General features: G+C 49.8%; 2 protein-coding genes across 5 annotated transcripts in view; both read right to left on the bottom strand.

The window, feature by feature from the left end:
- Positions 1 to 12,694, bottom strand: part of EIPR1 (EARP complex and GARP complex interacting protein 1) — a 130,698-nt gene extending 118,004 nt beyond the window's left edge. For 2 of the 4 annotated variants that reach the window (XM_025867688.2, XM_025867687.2), the window contains exons 1-2: positions 12,335 to 12,472; positions 1,415 to 1,498 (exon numbers count right to left, since the gene is read on the bottom strand). In XM_025867688.2, coding sequence (XP_025723473.1) covers positions 1,415 to 1,498; positions 12,335 to 12,376 — 126 coding nt within the window. In that variant the 5' untranslated portion in view covers positions 12,377 to 12,472. The other 2 variants (XM_073896945.1, XM_073896944.1) reach the window with 2 other exon arrangements.
- The window catches only part of ADI1 (acireductone dioxygenase 1), a 149,614-nt gene that overhangs the window by 500 nt on the left and 136,391 nt on the right, over positions 1 to 12,723 (bottom strand). The gene's annotated exons all lie outside the window — the stretch shown is intronic.

The following is a 12,723-nucleotide window of genomic DNA, read 5'->3' on the forward strand; positions in this document are numbered from 1 at the left end:
TACACCCAGTGACTCAATGTCTGTAGTTACTGAAAACTTATCTGCTTTTTTAACACTACTGGGATCACACAGTATATACAATTTTAACATTTCACTGAATCATCTAACGATTCTTAAATTATGACACTGATGAGTTTATAACTTAACAAGCAGTCAGTGACAACCACTCCACCATGAGGAACCAGGTTCAACCGGGTCCAGCTGTGAATGTGCCACCATAGATAGCGGCTCCATCCAACCTGACATGGCACAGCTGATTGCTGCTGTTTCACAATTACTCGTACCATTACAATAATATTCCTTATATATAAAGGTCTTCCTAGGGGCTCCTGGGTGGCTCAGTTGTTGGGTGTTTGCCTTCGGCTCAGGTCATGGTCCCAGGGTCCTGGGATTGAGCCCCACATCGGCTCCCTGCTCAGCAGGAAGCCTGCTTCTTCCTCTCCCACTCCCCCTGCTTTGTTCCCTCTCTCGCTGTCTCCCTCTGTCAAATAAGTAAATAAAATCTTTTTTAAAATAAATAAATAAATAAATAAAAGTTTTCCTATGTTTTGGGTATAGGAAGTAAAGGTTAAATAATACAAACATTTATTTATAAAGCTCTACATATAGGTCACCAAATCAGTTGCCAAAATGACCACGTCAATTTAAAATCTCTCATAACAGGAGAGAGGCAATGTCACTATACCACACCCAGCACCAAAGACTCTTCCACATCTGTTTTAAAGCCACTCCCCCTGTGGGACAGTGGTAACTGGGCAGAGGCCCTGCTCCAGGGCACATGCCCTTTTGCACATTTCCCCCAGGATCCAAGACAGTACACATCTTCACAACATCCTCAGCACCTGTGAGGCACATCGAGCAGATGGCTTTATCGCTATCTTGGTGATGAGGAACATGAAGCCCAGTAAGGTTAATCCATTCGGTCAAGATCATACGTTTGTGTCAAGCCACGAACTGAGCACTGGTCTGTGAATAGCCAACATTCTCTCTATGAGAGTGGCCAAAACAGACCCTCCTGGAGCGCGTGGCAGTGAAAGCCTGGAGCTCAACGGGATTATGGCTTCATCCAGGCTCAGCTGGAAAGAATGCTGTAAGCACTTAGAGTGGTCATTCACCACCCCAGGTAGAAACAGTGGTGCCGACCACGTCCCCTGGATAGCTTCTCAATCACTTACACAGCAAACCCTACATAACCACAAACTAAAACTATGACATTGATCCTACACAGAGTAAGTTTAAATTATTGAATTCAATTATTACATACAGTTGGATATTTAAATCCCAATGAAAGTTTTATTTTGTTTGTGTGGCATTAATTTTCTCAAATGTTGCTTGAAAAATGAAGAGCAAAATGGTTATAAAACTAAGAATAGACTTAGTAATTAACATATATACATTTGTCAAAAATAGTTACCTGATTATCATATTTAAGAGACTGCGTCCCAACCAAAAACCGAATGGCATCTGTTTCTGCAGTCTGAGGTGTTAGAGCACGTGCCTGCCGGAGGGAAGGAAAATGCACACACATTTAAGATGTTAGATTTAACAGAGATTATAAGGCAGTTACCTCCTCTACTGCTGCTGGAGTATCAATTAGTACAAAGTAGCCACTAGGCAACTTAGAAACGTGTATGCAAAGCCTTCATCTTTTGTATACTTTGTGACACCACAATTCCATTCAAATGTGTATATGGGCACGAAAAATAAGCAATAAAGATGTAAGTGGTATTTTTAATAAAACCATAATTTTCAACAGAAATAGACTGATGGAACAAATCATCTTTCAACAGTACAGCAGAAAATGGTTCCCACAATGGCAGAGCAGGTGGCTTAAACCAAGTCTCTGGCAGAGGGCAACTGCACAAACTCAACAAAATACTCTGAATTTGTTTCAAGGCCTCCTTTAAGGAGCTACCACAGCAATGAAGGAATGCCAAGATCTTGGAAAGGGAGGGAAGCTTAGAGAGGCAAGCCTGACCTCTGGCCCCCTTTCGGCTGGAGGCATCTGTCAGTCTGGAAAGTGTGGCTAGCGGCTGACACTGAGGAACGCTTCTGACAAGCTCATGGACTGAGGGTACAAACACGGAGTGCAGGGCCCACCATAGAGAAGGGGCCAGCAAAGCACTAACACTCAGGGTTGGGATCCCACAGGGCACAGGCCAGGAGTGAGGGTGAACTAGAAGGTGAACCGGCACAGACTAACGCTCCGGGTCACGTTAGTCCATGACTGGATTTTAAGTGAACTGAGCAGGCTGATGCTCCTGGGCTGGCCAGACACCTGCCAGAAGTAACAGTAAACCCTCTGGAGGAAGACAAAGACCTCCAAAGTTTCTACAATTTTTCTTACAATGTCAAACACTCAATCAAAGATAACTAGACATACAACAAGTCAAAATCATATGATCAAAAGCCAAACAATAAACAACAGAAAGGGACCTGCTGAGCATTCAGATGATCAGGTTCTCTGGGAAACAAGCTGTAAATCATCAAGCTTTGTGCACAGACTTGCTGGGAACACTCTTGGGAATGACATCATGGAGGAAGCAGGAGTGAAGGCGTCAAGGAAGCAGGAATGTGCAGAGGACCCAGAGGAACCGCAGTGCCCACAGGGAAGCCAGAGCTGGGATGGTCCCTCAGAGTGGAGCCATCATGGCCAGGCCCATCTACTGCCCAGCCCCCAACCCCATCAATCAGGCATTGGAAGCAGGCTGTCCCTGGAGAGGGGTGTGACTTAGGGCAACACGGCTCCGTTCAGCTGAGGGCACGTTCCGGGATTATGGGTGGCTGATAGCTCTCAGGGCATCCTGCTTTACAGTTTGCCCTCTCCCTCTGCCCCTTTCCCCACTCATGTGTGCTCTCTCTTGCTCTCTCTCTCAAATAAATAAATAAATAATCTAAAAAAAATAAATAAAACGGGGTTAGAGAAACAGTAGAGCAGTTGTCCTAACCATTCAGTCTGCCTGGTTTTGATTTGGTTTCCACGACTGGGGCGAACAACAAGACCTTTTCAGTGGCCACGGCCAAAAGGTTTGGAGATGACAATTTCATGTCATGCTCTCAGAAAACGCAACCATAGCCCCTATGTCCCAACCCCTCCTCACAAAGGGTTGCTGGCACAAAAACATCAACTACCGGAAGACATTTCAGTAACAGCAAGAAAATACATGTCCAGAACAGTATTTGCATTATTAGGCATCTGGAGGAAAAAATCCATTCTAGCCAATATGCCTACAACCTGTTCAACAAAACTAGACTGGAGTCAGACCTCTTCACAAAACTGATGAGTTCGAGTCTATGTATCTTCTGCCAAAAATGTGCATACATACAAGTAGAATTTTGCACATAATACCAGCAAACTCACAGACCCCCTGCATCCTATTTAATTGGAACACCCCTCGGTTAGAGAAAAATGACTGGTGAGGAAGCATCCACGCCATTGCAGAGATAAACCCCCAGCTGCTCAGAAGGCAGGACCCAGGTCAACAGGGGGATGCAGGGCGGGCTCCACCTTCCAACAAGGACACTAAGACTCAAATGGAGGTACATGTCATCATCCCAGACAGAAAAAGCCTGACAGTCCCCAAAAACAGGGCCCCGTAGAGGACTCATCTGAGAGGAAATGATTATTTTCCATGAAAAGACTTGTCTGTGCTTCGAGTCAGCAATTGGGAGCTGACTACACAACCCCTGCACGGTGACCACGCATGGAAGTCACCACAGAGGGTAAGACACTAGCCCTGCCCTCAGGAAACAGACTTGCAGGAGACATTGGACAAGACCCAAACAGAGCAGGTGGGAAATGACTATGTATCAGCCCCTGGCCCAGACCGCACAGCAGCAAATTAACATTTACCAAAACGCACCCATGAGCTCAACTTCAGGCAGAAGACAGGATTAAATGCCATCGCTGGAAAACAGAAGAACACCAGAAAGAAGTATGTTGTGTTAGTGGCCATGAGACTGAACAAAAGGGCAGCTCAGCGCTGCAGAGGCTGCTGAGTGCCCTCACAAACCAGCATTCAACCTGCTTCATCCTGAAGCAATTTACAGAGCCCAGAACTGCACTCCTGGGCAGGACTATCGGTAAGCATGCAAGGAAACGAAGTCGAAGAGATCATGTGTTTCAGAGACGAAAGCTACCACAGTTTTAGAAAAGTACTACAAGTTTGACACCATGCATTCTGTCACACACGGTAAAAGCCACTTCTTTTTTAAAACACTGAATAGGAGGGGCACCTGGGTGGCGCAGTTGGTTAAATGTCCAACTCTTTGTTTCAGCTCAGGTCAAGATCTCAGGGTCATAACATCGAGCCCCGTGTCGGGCTCTGCACTCAGCTCGGAGTCTGCTCAAGATTCTCTCTCCTTCTCCCGCTACCCCTCTCCCTGCTTGCACATGCATGCACTCTCTCTAAAATGAGTAAATAAAAATAAAAAACTGAAGAGAATTATTCTTACAAAAGAATCTAAACTGCATCTTTAAAAATTACAGTGAAATCTCAAAAACATTGAATCTAAGATCTTTTTAGTACTTTATTGGGTAAAATTATAATAATAACTTAACTCTGGCCATTTGGGTGATGGATGTGTATCCATAATTCTGGTCCTGTGATGAAGTGAATGATCAAACGACCTTCCTAAGTCTAGTCATAATGATGATTTTGAGGTGTTCCAATGACCTCATTGTTACAAGATCAAATTTTAGGGGATAATAGATCATAAAACATCCCCATGTATTTTACCGTGGTTCATCTTCATAATACAATGAAGGAGACCCAAAGTCAAGATGGATAATATTATCTCTACTTAGAAGATAAAGACACTGGGGACCAGAGAGCTTAAGTGACTCAGTCATGGTCACAAAGCTCCTAGAGGAAGAACCACCCAGACTCCCAGCCTTGAGTCTGGTTCTCTTTCTGTTACAGTGATGCAGGGACCCAGGAACACAGGTAAGATATTTACACACGGGACTGTAGGCAGAGCACAGGTCACTTTATTATCATTCCATGCCCTGTTCTCAAAAGAAGGGCCATGGCACTTTCCTGACACAGCTGTCTTTCCACCCACCTCATTGCTTAGTGAGCCAACCCAAGACAAGGCAACTGGAGATGCTGAGAAGCCTCTTCCTGGCTCTCACCGGAAGCACTCTGAAAGTTCCACTCCGTGACAAGAGGCACAAATCCCAGACCTCCCAGTACTGGCCAAGTACTAAGTATTCCCTTGGGAAATTCAAAACTGTCTTCATGTGCTTATCAGTCCAAGCAAGTAAACGCTCCCTCTGGTGAACGTCCAGCCCGGTTCCTCATCAGAACTTCCCCCACCATGTGCCGCGCCCCAGGCAAGTTTAAGGTGACACCGGAAGGCAAGGAGGTGGAACACGACTTGTGCTTACGCAGCAGAGACCAGGGTGGGTTGAACCTTCTATGGTAAGCGGTCTCCCCCCAGAAACAGCCTCTTTACTGAGAGCTGCCCCAGATCGCTAAGATGACAAACCAGGAAGCTAGTGACCACCCGATGCCCTTCCTCACACAGCAGAGCGCCTCCTCAGCGTTCTGGCAGATCACTTTACAAACACAAAAGAAAGAGTGAAAAGAAGGTAAAGCCCCAACTTCTTCACTCTGTGCTAGCTAAGTACCTACTTCTCTCCATCTCCCACACCCAAAATCACAGAGGTCCAGAGTGTATAAGAGAAACCCCAAACCTCTTGAGCTACTCATGGATAATTGTGGCAACAACACTGCTCCTGGGGACATGCTCACTGGCGCGTTCACTCACACACTCACTCCTGTAAGTGCAAAGGCTGACCATTCAGCTCTGCCAAGGGGCTGCCGCCTGCCCCTCGCCCACTCTGCTTTGCACTGCCAGATCCTCTGGAGGCCCCAGTGCCACCCAGCCTGATCTTACAGCGAAGAACTCGCCTCACACTTGAGCAGCAACACAGAAGCCACTGGCTGGCCTCCTGGAGACGTCGCCACATGCCCTCCCGCCCAGAGATGGGGCGCCCTTGCCCTCCTGCCCAGAGAAGGGGCACCCCTGCTGCCCGCCTGCAGCACACAACATTGGGCAGCCCTCTCTCTTCTCTGTCCCTCTCCTCTTCTCTGGCTTCTTCCCCTTAACTAGGAAAATCAAGTCGCATGTCCCCTTGTCCTTTGAACATATCTCACCTTGACTCATTTGCTTCTCAAGCTGCTGCCAGACCTCCATTCTTCCATTTGCAGCCAAGCTTTATGGGGGCATAGACAGGGAGCCTTCCTCGACCCTGCCCAGTTCCTCCCCTTCTGCTGAGCTGGCCTCACTGCAGCCACCCCGCAGCACTGCCCTCCCTGTGGCCTCTGGCGTCACAGCCATCAGACGCCCCTGACATGAGACCCCTCTGTCCCTTGGCCCCCGAGGACCCAGTCCGTCACCACCCAGTCCCCCTGCTCACGCTGTGGCTTTGCGCCCACGGTTCCATCCCAACGCTCCCGGGCCACACTTCCTTCCTAGCAAGCCCCCTTTCCCACAAGCATCATCACTGTAACCAGGCTGGTGACCGCGCACCCACTAACCAGGTCCGTGGCTAACAGCTCCTGATCCCACCTCGTTCCGACCAGGCCAACCACACGGGAACCCCTAACCCCACATCCCACCCTCCCTAGCTCCTCTCCAACCACACCGCCACCCCTCCCCACTCCTTGCTTGAACAGCATTGTCACAACCTCTTACCCAACCTTCCTGACATGAGTCTTTTTATTCCAGTTCACCCTCCACTTCCCACCTCATCAGTCAAATCGGGCCCTCAGGCTTTCGAGCAGTAGGCTAAAGTCTTCATTTTGCTCTTCCAAACCCTAGGGAATCACACAAAAGTAAGAACGAGAATAAAAAGCAGAAACAGACTGTCTTCAATGAAACTCAGAAACATCTATAATCCAAACACCTGCCATAAGAAGAAAGACTTGAAGGTAGAGGTCAGAGCTGAGAGGGGGGTTGAAGAGAGCGGGTGCTGGCGACCCACCCCCCCGCCGCAAAGACACAGCAGGCACCGCGGGGATGGGACAGCATGACAGGCGCACAGCTGGTGGCAAGGGTCAGAGCAGGCCAAGCAGACTGGGCATCCCGTCTGGAAGCACTCTGGCCCCACAGAGTGGAAGGGTGCCGCACTGTGGGCAGCCGGCCTGGGCCATCGTCCTTGCCCGGGGATGAGTGAGGGCTGCAGATTCGCTCACAAACCAAAGCCTGCGCTGCAGGAATTCCCGCCAGTCTGGGGCCCAAGCCGGGCCCAAGTCCGCGTACACAGCCTACCGCAGCTGGACTGGAAGGCTCGCCCACGAGACACCAGGATCAGAGGAGCTCAGGAGCCCTGCGAGGGCACCACCAGGAGGGACAGCAAGGCAGAACAGCGGGAAAAGACCTCAGAAGACACACACGCGCTGACCACATGCCGCCACAGAAGAGCCAAAGCTCATACCAGCACACGTCTATAAAACCTAACAGAGCAGTCACCTCTTCAAAAATGAGAGAAAAAGAGAACAGAAAAGTAAAAGGGGAAAAATATCAAGACACAGCTTGGAGAAGATAAGGCATGACAACCGCAGGCGAAGCCTGGGCTCAAAGAGCTCACCGAGGGAAACACAGGGCCACTGCAGGAAGGACACAGGACGGACCCCCACTCACAGCAGGGGTATGGGCAGGGCTAAGAAAGACCCCAACAAGTTTCAGGTAATAAAAGACATTGAGTTCAAACCGTAAGATACCCAGAAAACAGTAAAATCAAGAAGTCAGTGTTCAGAAGAAAATTCATGGTCTAAATGCTTACATTAAGAAAAAAGAATGACAGCAAACAAATTAGGCATGCAACTGAGGAGTCTTGGAAGAACACCTAAGGCTGTTCTGGATTCTGCTCTCCACACGGGCCTCCAGGAGGGAGGGCTGCTGGGTTGGTGTTTGATTCCTTCTCTGCCCTGTTCTAGGGCAGAGAGTAATGCCTGGCACACTGTAGACCAAAAGTACTTGTCGACCAAATAAATGAATCAATTTCCTAGGAAAATACAAACGACCAAACGTAACCTCAAAAGAAAGGAAGAAATCAGAACAGCTAGTGACCACAGATCCAAAAGCCAGTGTCGGGAGAGTGCCTGAGGCTCAGGAACGGGCAAAGTGGACACACTCAAGCCACTTCAGTGGGGCAGAGCGGTCCCTCGGCATGTCTGCTGAAGGACCAGTGGCCCTCGCAACCAGAGAAGGCCTTTTTTTTTTTTTTTACGATTTATTTATTTATTTGAGAGAGAGAAAGGGGCAGAGAGAGAGAGAGAACCTCAAGCGGACTCCTACTTAGCGCGAAGTCCGACACGGGGCCCTATCCCACGGCCCCGAGATCATGACCTAAACTGAAACCAAGTCAGACACACAACCAGCTGAGCCACCCAGGTGCCCCAAGAGGGTCTTCTTAATGCCAAATTTTCAAAGAAATAAGCGTGAAGGAGAGAAATAATCTTATTTGTAGAGACTTTTGAAATAGTCATAAAGAACTACAGTTCTGTTAACTGAGAACTTCAGATTAAACTCAAACTGGGAAGGCTGATTTCTCCTGCCCAGTACACTGAGAGTGTGTGTGAAGGCATCTGAAGTCTCATTTACACTATTTCAAATTCAAACAATGCTGGAGAAACAGCCGTAACAAAAATTACAATCATAATTAGAATAATGTATACAATATTCAAATATGCAACAAACCTATAGAATGTAACTATAAGATGGCTTTGTGCTAAAAATGTGTCACTGTTAAAATGTGCTGTCTTTGTGCTTAGTTTGGGAGCAGTCAATCCAACTACCACCTGACCACGGTTACTGGACGTCCTGTAAAATAACCCACCCCCCTTTCAGAAAAGAGCCCTAAAATCCAGCCCAGAAGGGGTAGTATATTCCTTGTCTTATTAATGTAAATAGACTCCAGTAATCATCCTGCAAACAAGTATGGTGGGAACAGCCCGGCGGGCTGGGACCGTCTAGCCCAGTAACACAAACAACGGACAAGAGAATGCAAGACAGGGACCTGGGGCGCCCAGAGGGCAAACAGCAGCTGTACCGGCACATGGCTAGCAAGTGCACCACTCACCGGGAAATTCGGGATATGCATACACAAAAATAAGGTGTTAAACTTAAAATTCTGGGTGCCTGGGTGGCTCAGTCAGTCAAGCCTTTGGCTCAGGTAATGACCCCTGGGATCGAGCCCCACATCGGGCTCCCTGTTTCAGCAGAGACCCTGCTTCTCCCTCTGCTGCTCCCCCTGCTTGTGCACTGGTTCTCTCTCTCTCTGAAAAATAAATTTAAAAAATACAATCTTTATGAACAAGCGGTAAAGAGAAAAAAGTTCTAAGTTGAATGTGGCTGTTGTCCGGGAAACAGATAATATGGAAAAGGCGTGTGTAGGGTCTGCAGTTCTTAATCAGATTTTCAGCAATCTGACTTCTTAAAAGACTAGGAAGAATTACTTGGATTTTCTTTTTAATTTTAAATATACAAAAATAAAAAAAACTAAAACACAAGTCAAAAGTTGCTTCCTATGAGCTAAAAGATGTCAATCACATAATGCCATAATGTCCCATAAACACAAACGTGCTCAGCACTTTTATTTTAAGGACCCCTGTATGGTGCTCTTCTGCCTTTTATTTGACATAGAAGGACCTCATTTTACCCTCGAGCCTCATTACCTCAGTCAATGGACAACAATCAGATCCCCATCTTCTTTTATTTTTTTAAGGATTTTATTTATTAAGAGAGAGAGAGGTAGAGCATGCGTGCGCGCGCGCGTGCACGCACACACACACACACACACACACACACACACACACACAAAGCAGGGGCGAGGGGCAGAGGGAGAGGGAGAGGGAGAAGCAGAGTCCCCACTGAGTGAGGAGCCCAATGCAGGGCTCGATCCCAGGACCCTAAGATCGTGACCTGAGCCGAACGCAGATGCTTAACTGACTGAGTGACCCAGGCACCTCCAGATCCCCATCTTCGAAAGTAAAGTGTTCTCCACAGTGATTTGAATGTCACTGACAACCAAACCTCCACTGTGACTTCCAGTTCTTTTTATGTTTACTGTAGTAACAGTTCTTCAGATTCAAGAATGTCATGGCCCAGAAGCTGTCCAAAATAAAGAAGCATAAAAATCTGCTACTTCTTTTAAGATAAAGGAGAAATTCAGATAAAACATTTGATGCCCAAGGCAAGGATCCACTCCTTGATATTAATCCCAGGAAATAACATTTGTTATCTCAGAGACCCAACACTGAAGATCAAAACCTCTGTTATTTCTCAAGGAGATTTCTTAAGCAAATGAAGAAGTGATTCGGTACACTGGAGTCAGATGTACACTTTAGGAAGTATGAGGTCAGGGACCCTCAATCTCCCCACAGGCTCCCTCTGCACGTGGCCACACACCCACCTTTTCCAGGAGAAAGCAGTGCAACTTTGTACTTAAGGGGCTTTGAAGTTCGCTTGAGTTTAAAGCCTCTCTAGGTTAGAACCCCAAGTCTGGCTAGGTGGGCGTGGCCCACAGAACAGCATCTACAAGTAGGACTGAGAGAGAAGTGAAACACAGGCAGTCTACAGCAGGGTACCCCCCCAAGAACGCTCTCAAAAGCAGCTAGTTAAGGCTCAATCTTGGGTAACGGAGCCCAAGGTCAAACACTGTAACATAGCTCATTCCTCACAGGACACTTGAATACTGCCTCGTATGGATTTATCTCTAAGAATTTTGTCTTATGATAATAATTAGAACATTTCATGAATGCTTATTATGTGCCAGGCAATGTTCTAAGTGCTTGAATTAAATGTATTAACTCATTTAATTTTCCTAACAGCCACAGGGGATCCAGGCTCATTTTCCCATTTTATTGGCCAGGAAACTGAAGCCGAAGGTTACACAGTGAGTAAGCGCTGGAACCAGGATTTAAAGAGTTTATTTATTCGCTTATTTATTTATTAGAGAGAAAGAGAGCACAAGCAATCAGGGGCAAGGGAAGAGGGAAAGGGAGATGGCGAGAGAAAATCTCCAGCAGACTCCCCGCTGAGCAGGGAGCCCAAGGCAGGGAAGGATCTCACAACCCTGAGGTCACCACCTGCGCAGAAATCAGGAGCTGGGCGCTCAACCAACCGAGCCGCCGAGACGCCCCTGGAGCCAGGATTTAAACTTCAGGAGTTGTGATGGTGTCCAGGCTCTTAGCAAGTAACGCTGCAGCTTCTCTCACTGTGAGCTTCTTGAAACCAAAATCATTTCTATTTTTTAGGATTTTTTTTTAAGATTTTTATTTACTTGTTTGAGAGAGAGGAGAGAGCGAGCATGAGCGGTGGGGAGCAGCAGAGGGAGGGGGAGAAGCAGACTCTCTGCGGAGCAGGGAGCCGGACACAGGGCTCCATCCCAGGACCCTGAGATCAGGACCTGAGCCCAAGGCAGACGCTTAACCGACTGGGCCACCCAGGCGCCCCCATAATTTATATTTTTAACACACATTTGGGGCACACAATTATGTTACCAGGTACTTCATAAGGCAGTGAACTGTGTTTTGGGTCCCTCTATCTGTCCTTAAGTGCCTTAAGGTTCCCGAAAGCCATCCGAAGAGTTAAAGCGATACAGGGCTCTGTTAGGACCTGCACAGTGCGACCTACCTGCCCTCCCGGCTCCCCCCGACCCCTCTCCCCTCGCTTCTCCCCGCGGGCCTGCCAACCGCGCGTGCGTTCCCGCCCCTCGGCTCGCACGGCGGGCGCGGGCCCGGCACGAACAGCCCTGCGCTGCGGGCCCGGCACGAACAGCCCTGCGCTGCGCGCCCGGCACGTGGTGGCCGCGGGGAACAGGCCCCGCAGGGCACCGGGCGAAGGGAAGCACGACAGGAGCGGTGAAGAGGTGAAGTCCGAGTGGAGTCTGCGGGCCCATTCACAGGACCGCGCCAGCGTGAACGATTTCAAAGCTTGCATCCAGCTGCCACGGTCCCGTGAGACGTCAGAATTCGGGGCGCCTGGGGCAGGGCGCCCGGGGCCTTTCCGTTTCTCTTCCCGACCACACGCCCGTCTCCCCGACCGCAGAAACCCGCCGACGCGTGCGGGCCCCCACGAAGGGCACGCCGCACGCACCCCGCAGCCCCCAGCGACACCAGGGCTGCGGGAGAGGCGGCGGCGGGGACCCCCAGCGCGGGCGGCGCCCACCCTGCGCGCAGCACCTGGGCCTCCCCGCATAACCGAGGCCCCTAAAGGCGCCCCCGCAGCCCCGCCTCCCGGTCCTCAGCGGCGCAGCGGGGCTGGGGGCGCGCCGGCCTCGCCCTGCGAACCGCGCGGCGCCGGGGGCCCTCCTGGGACGCACCTGGAACTCCAGCCCATAGATCACCGGAGCGTCGTCCTCCATGCTGCGGCCACTCGCGCGCCTAAGGCCTGTCCCTAGAGCGGACGCGCCTCCCGGTCAGCACCCATTCCTTCCCTCCCGCCCAGGAGGCCCGAACCCGGAGTCGCTAGGCCCACCTCGGCTCCCGTAGGCCTTCCTTCCTGTATCTTCCTGGCGCGTCATCAGTGCGCTCCTCGCCGGCTGCCAATGGATGTGGCGCCGGGCTCGTGCGCATGCTCACTTGCCTGCATACGGGTTCTCACCCCTCCCGGCCGCCGGAGGAGAACCCGGCCGGGAGGGGCCTGGGCCGGAGCCAAACCTGCAGGGGCGGCGGAGGGGCGGGGCGGCGGAGGGGCGGGGCGGCGGAGGGG

The sequence above is a fragment of the Callorhinus ursinus genome, unplaced genomic scaffold, assembly GCF_003265705.2.
Source record: "Callorhinus ursinus isolate GAN/ISIS: 27379988/994484 unplaced genomic scaffold, GSC_fseal_2.0 scaffold10, whole genome shotgun sequence".
Taxonomy (NCBI): Eukaryota; Metazoa; Chordata; class Mammalia; order Carnivora; family Otariidae; genus Callorhinus; species Callorhinus ursinus.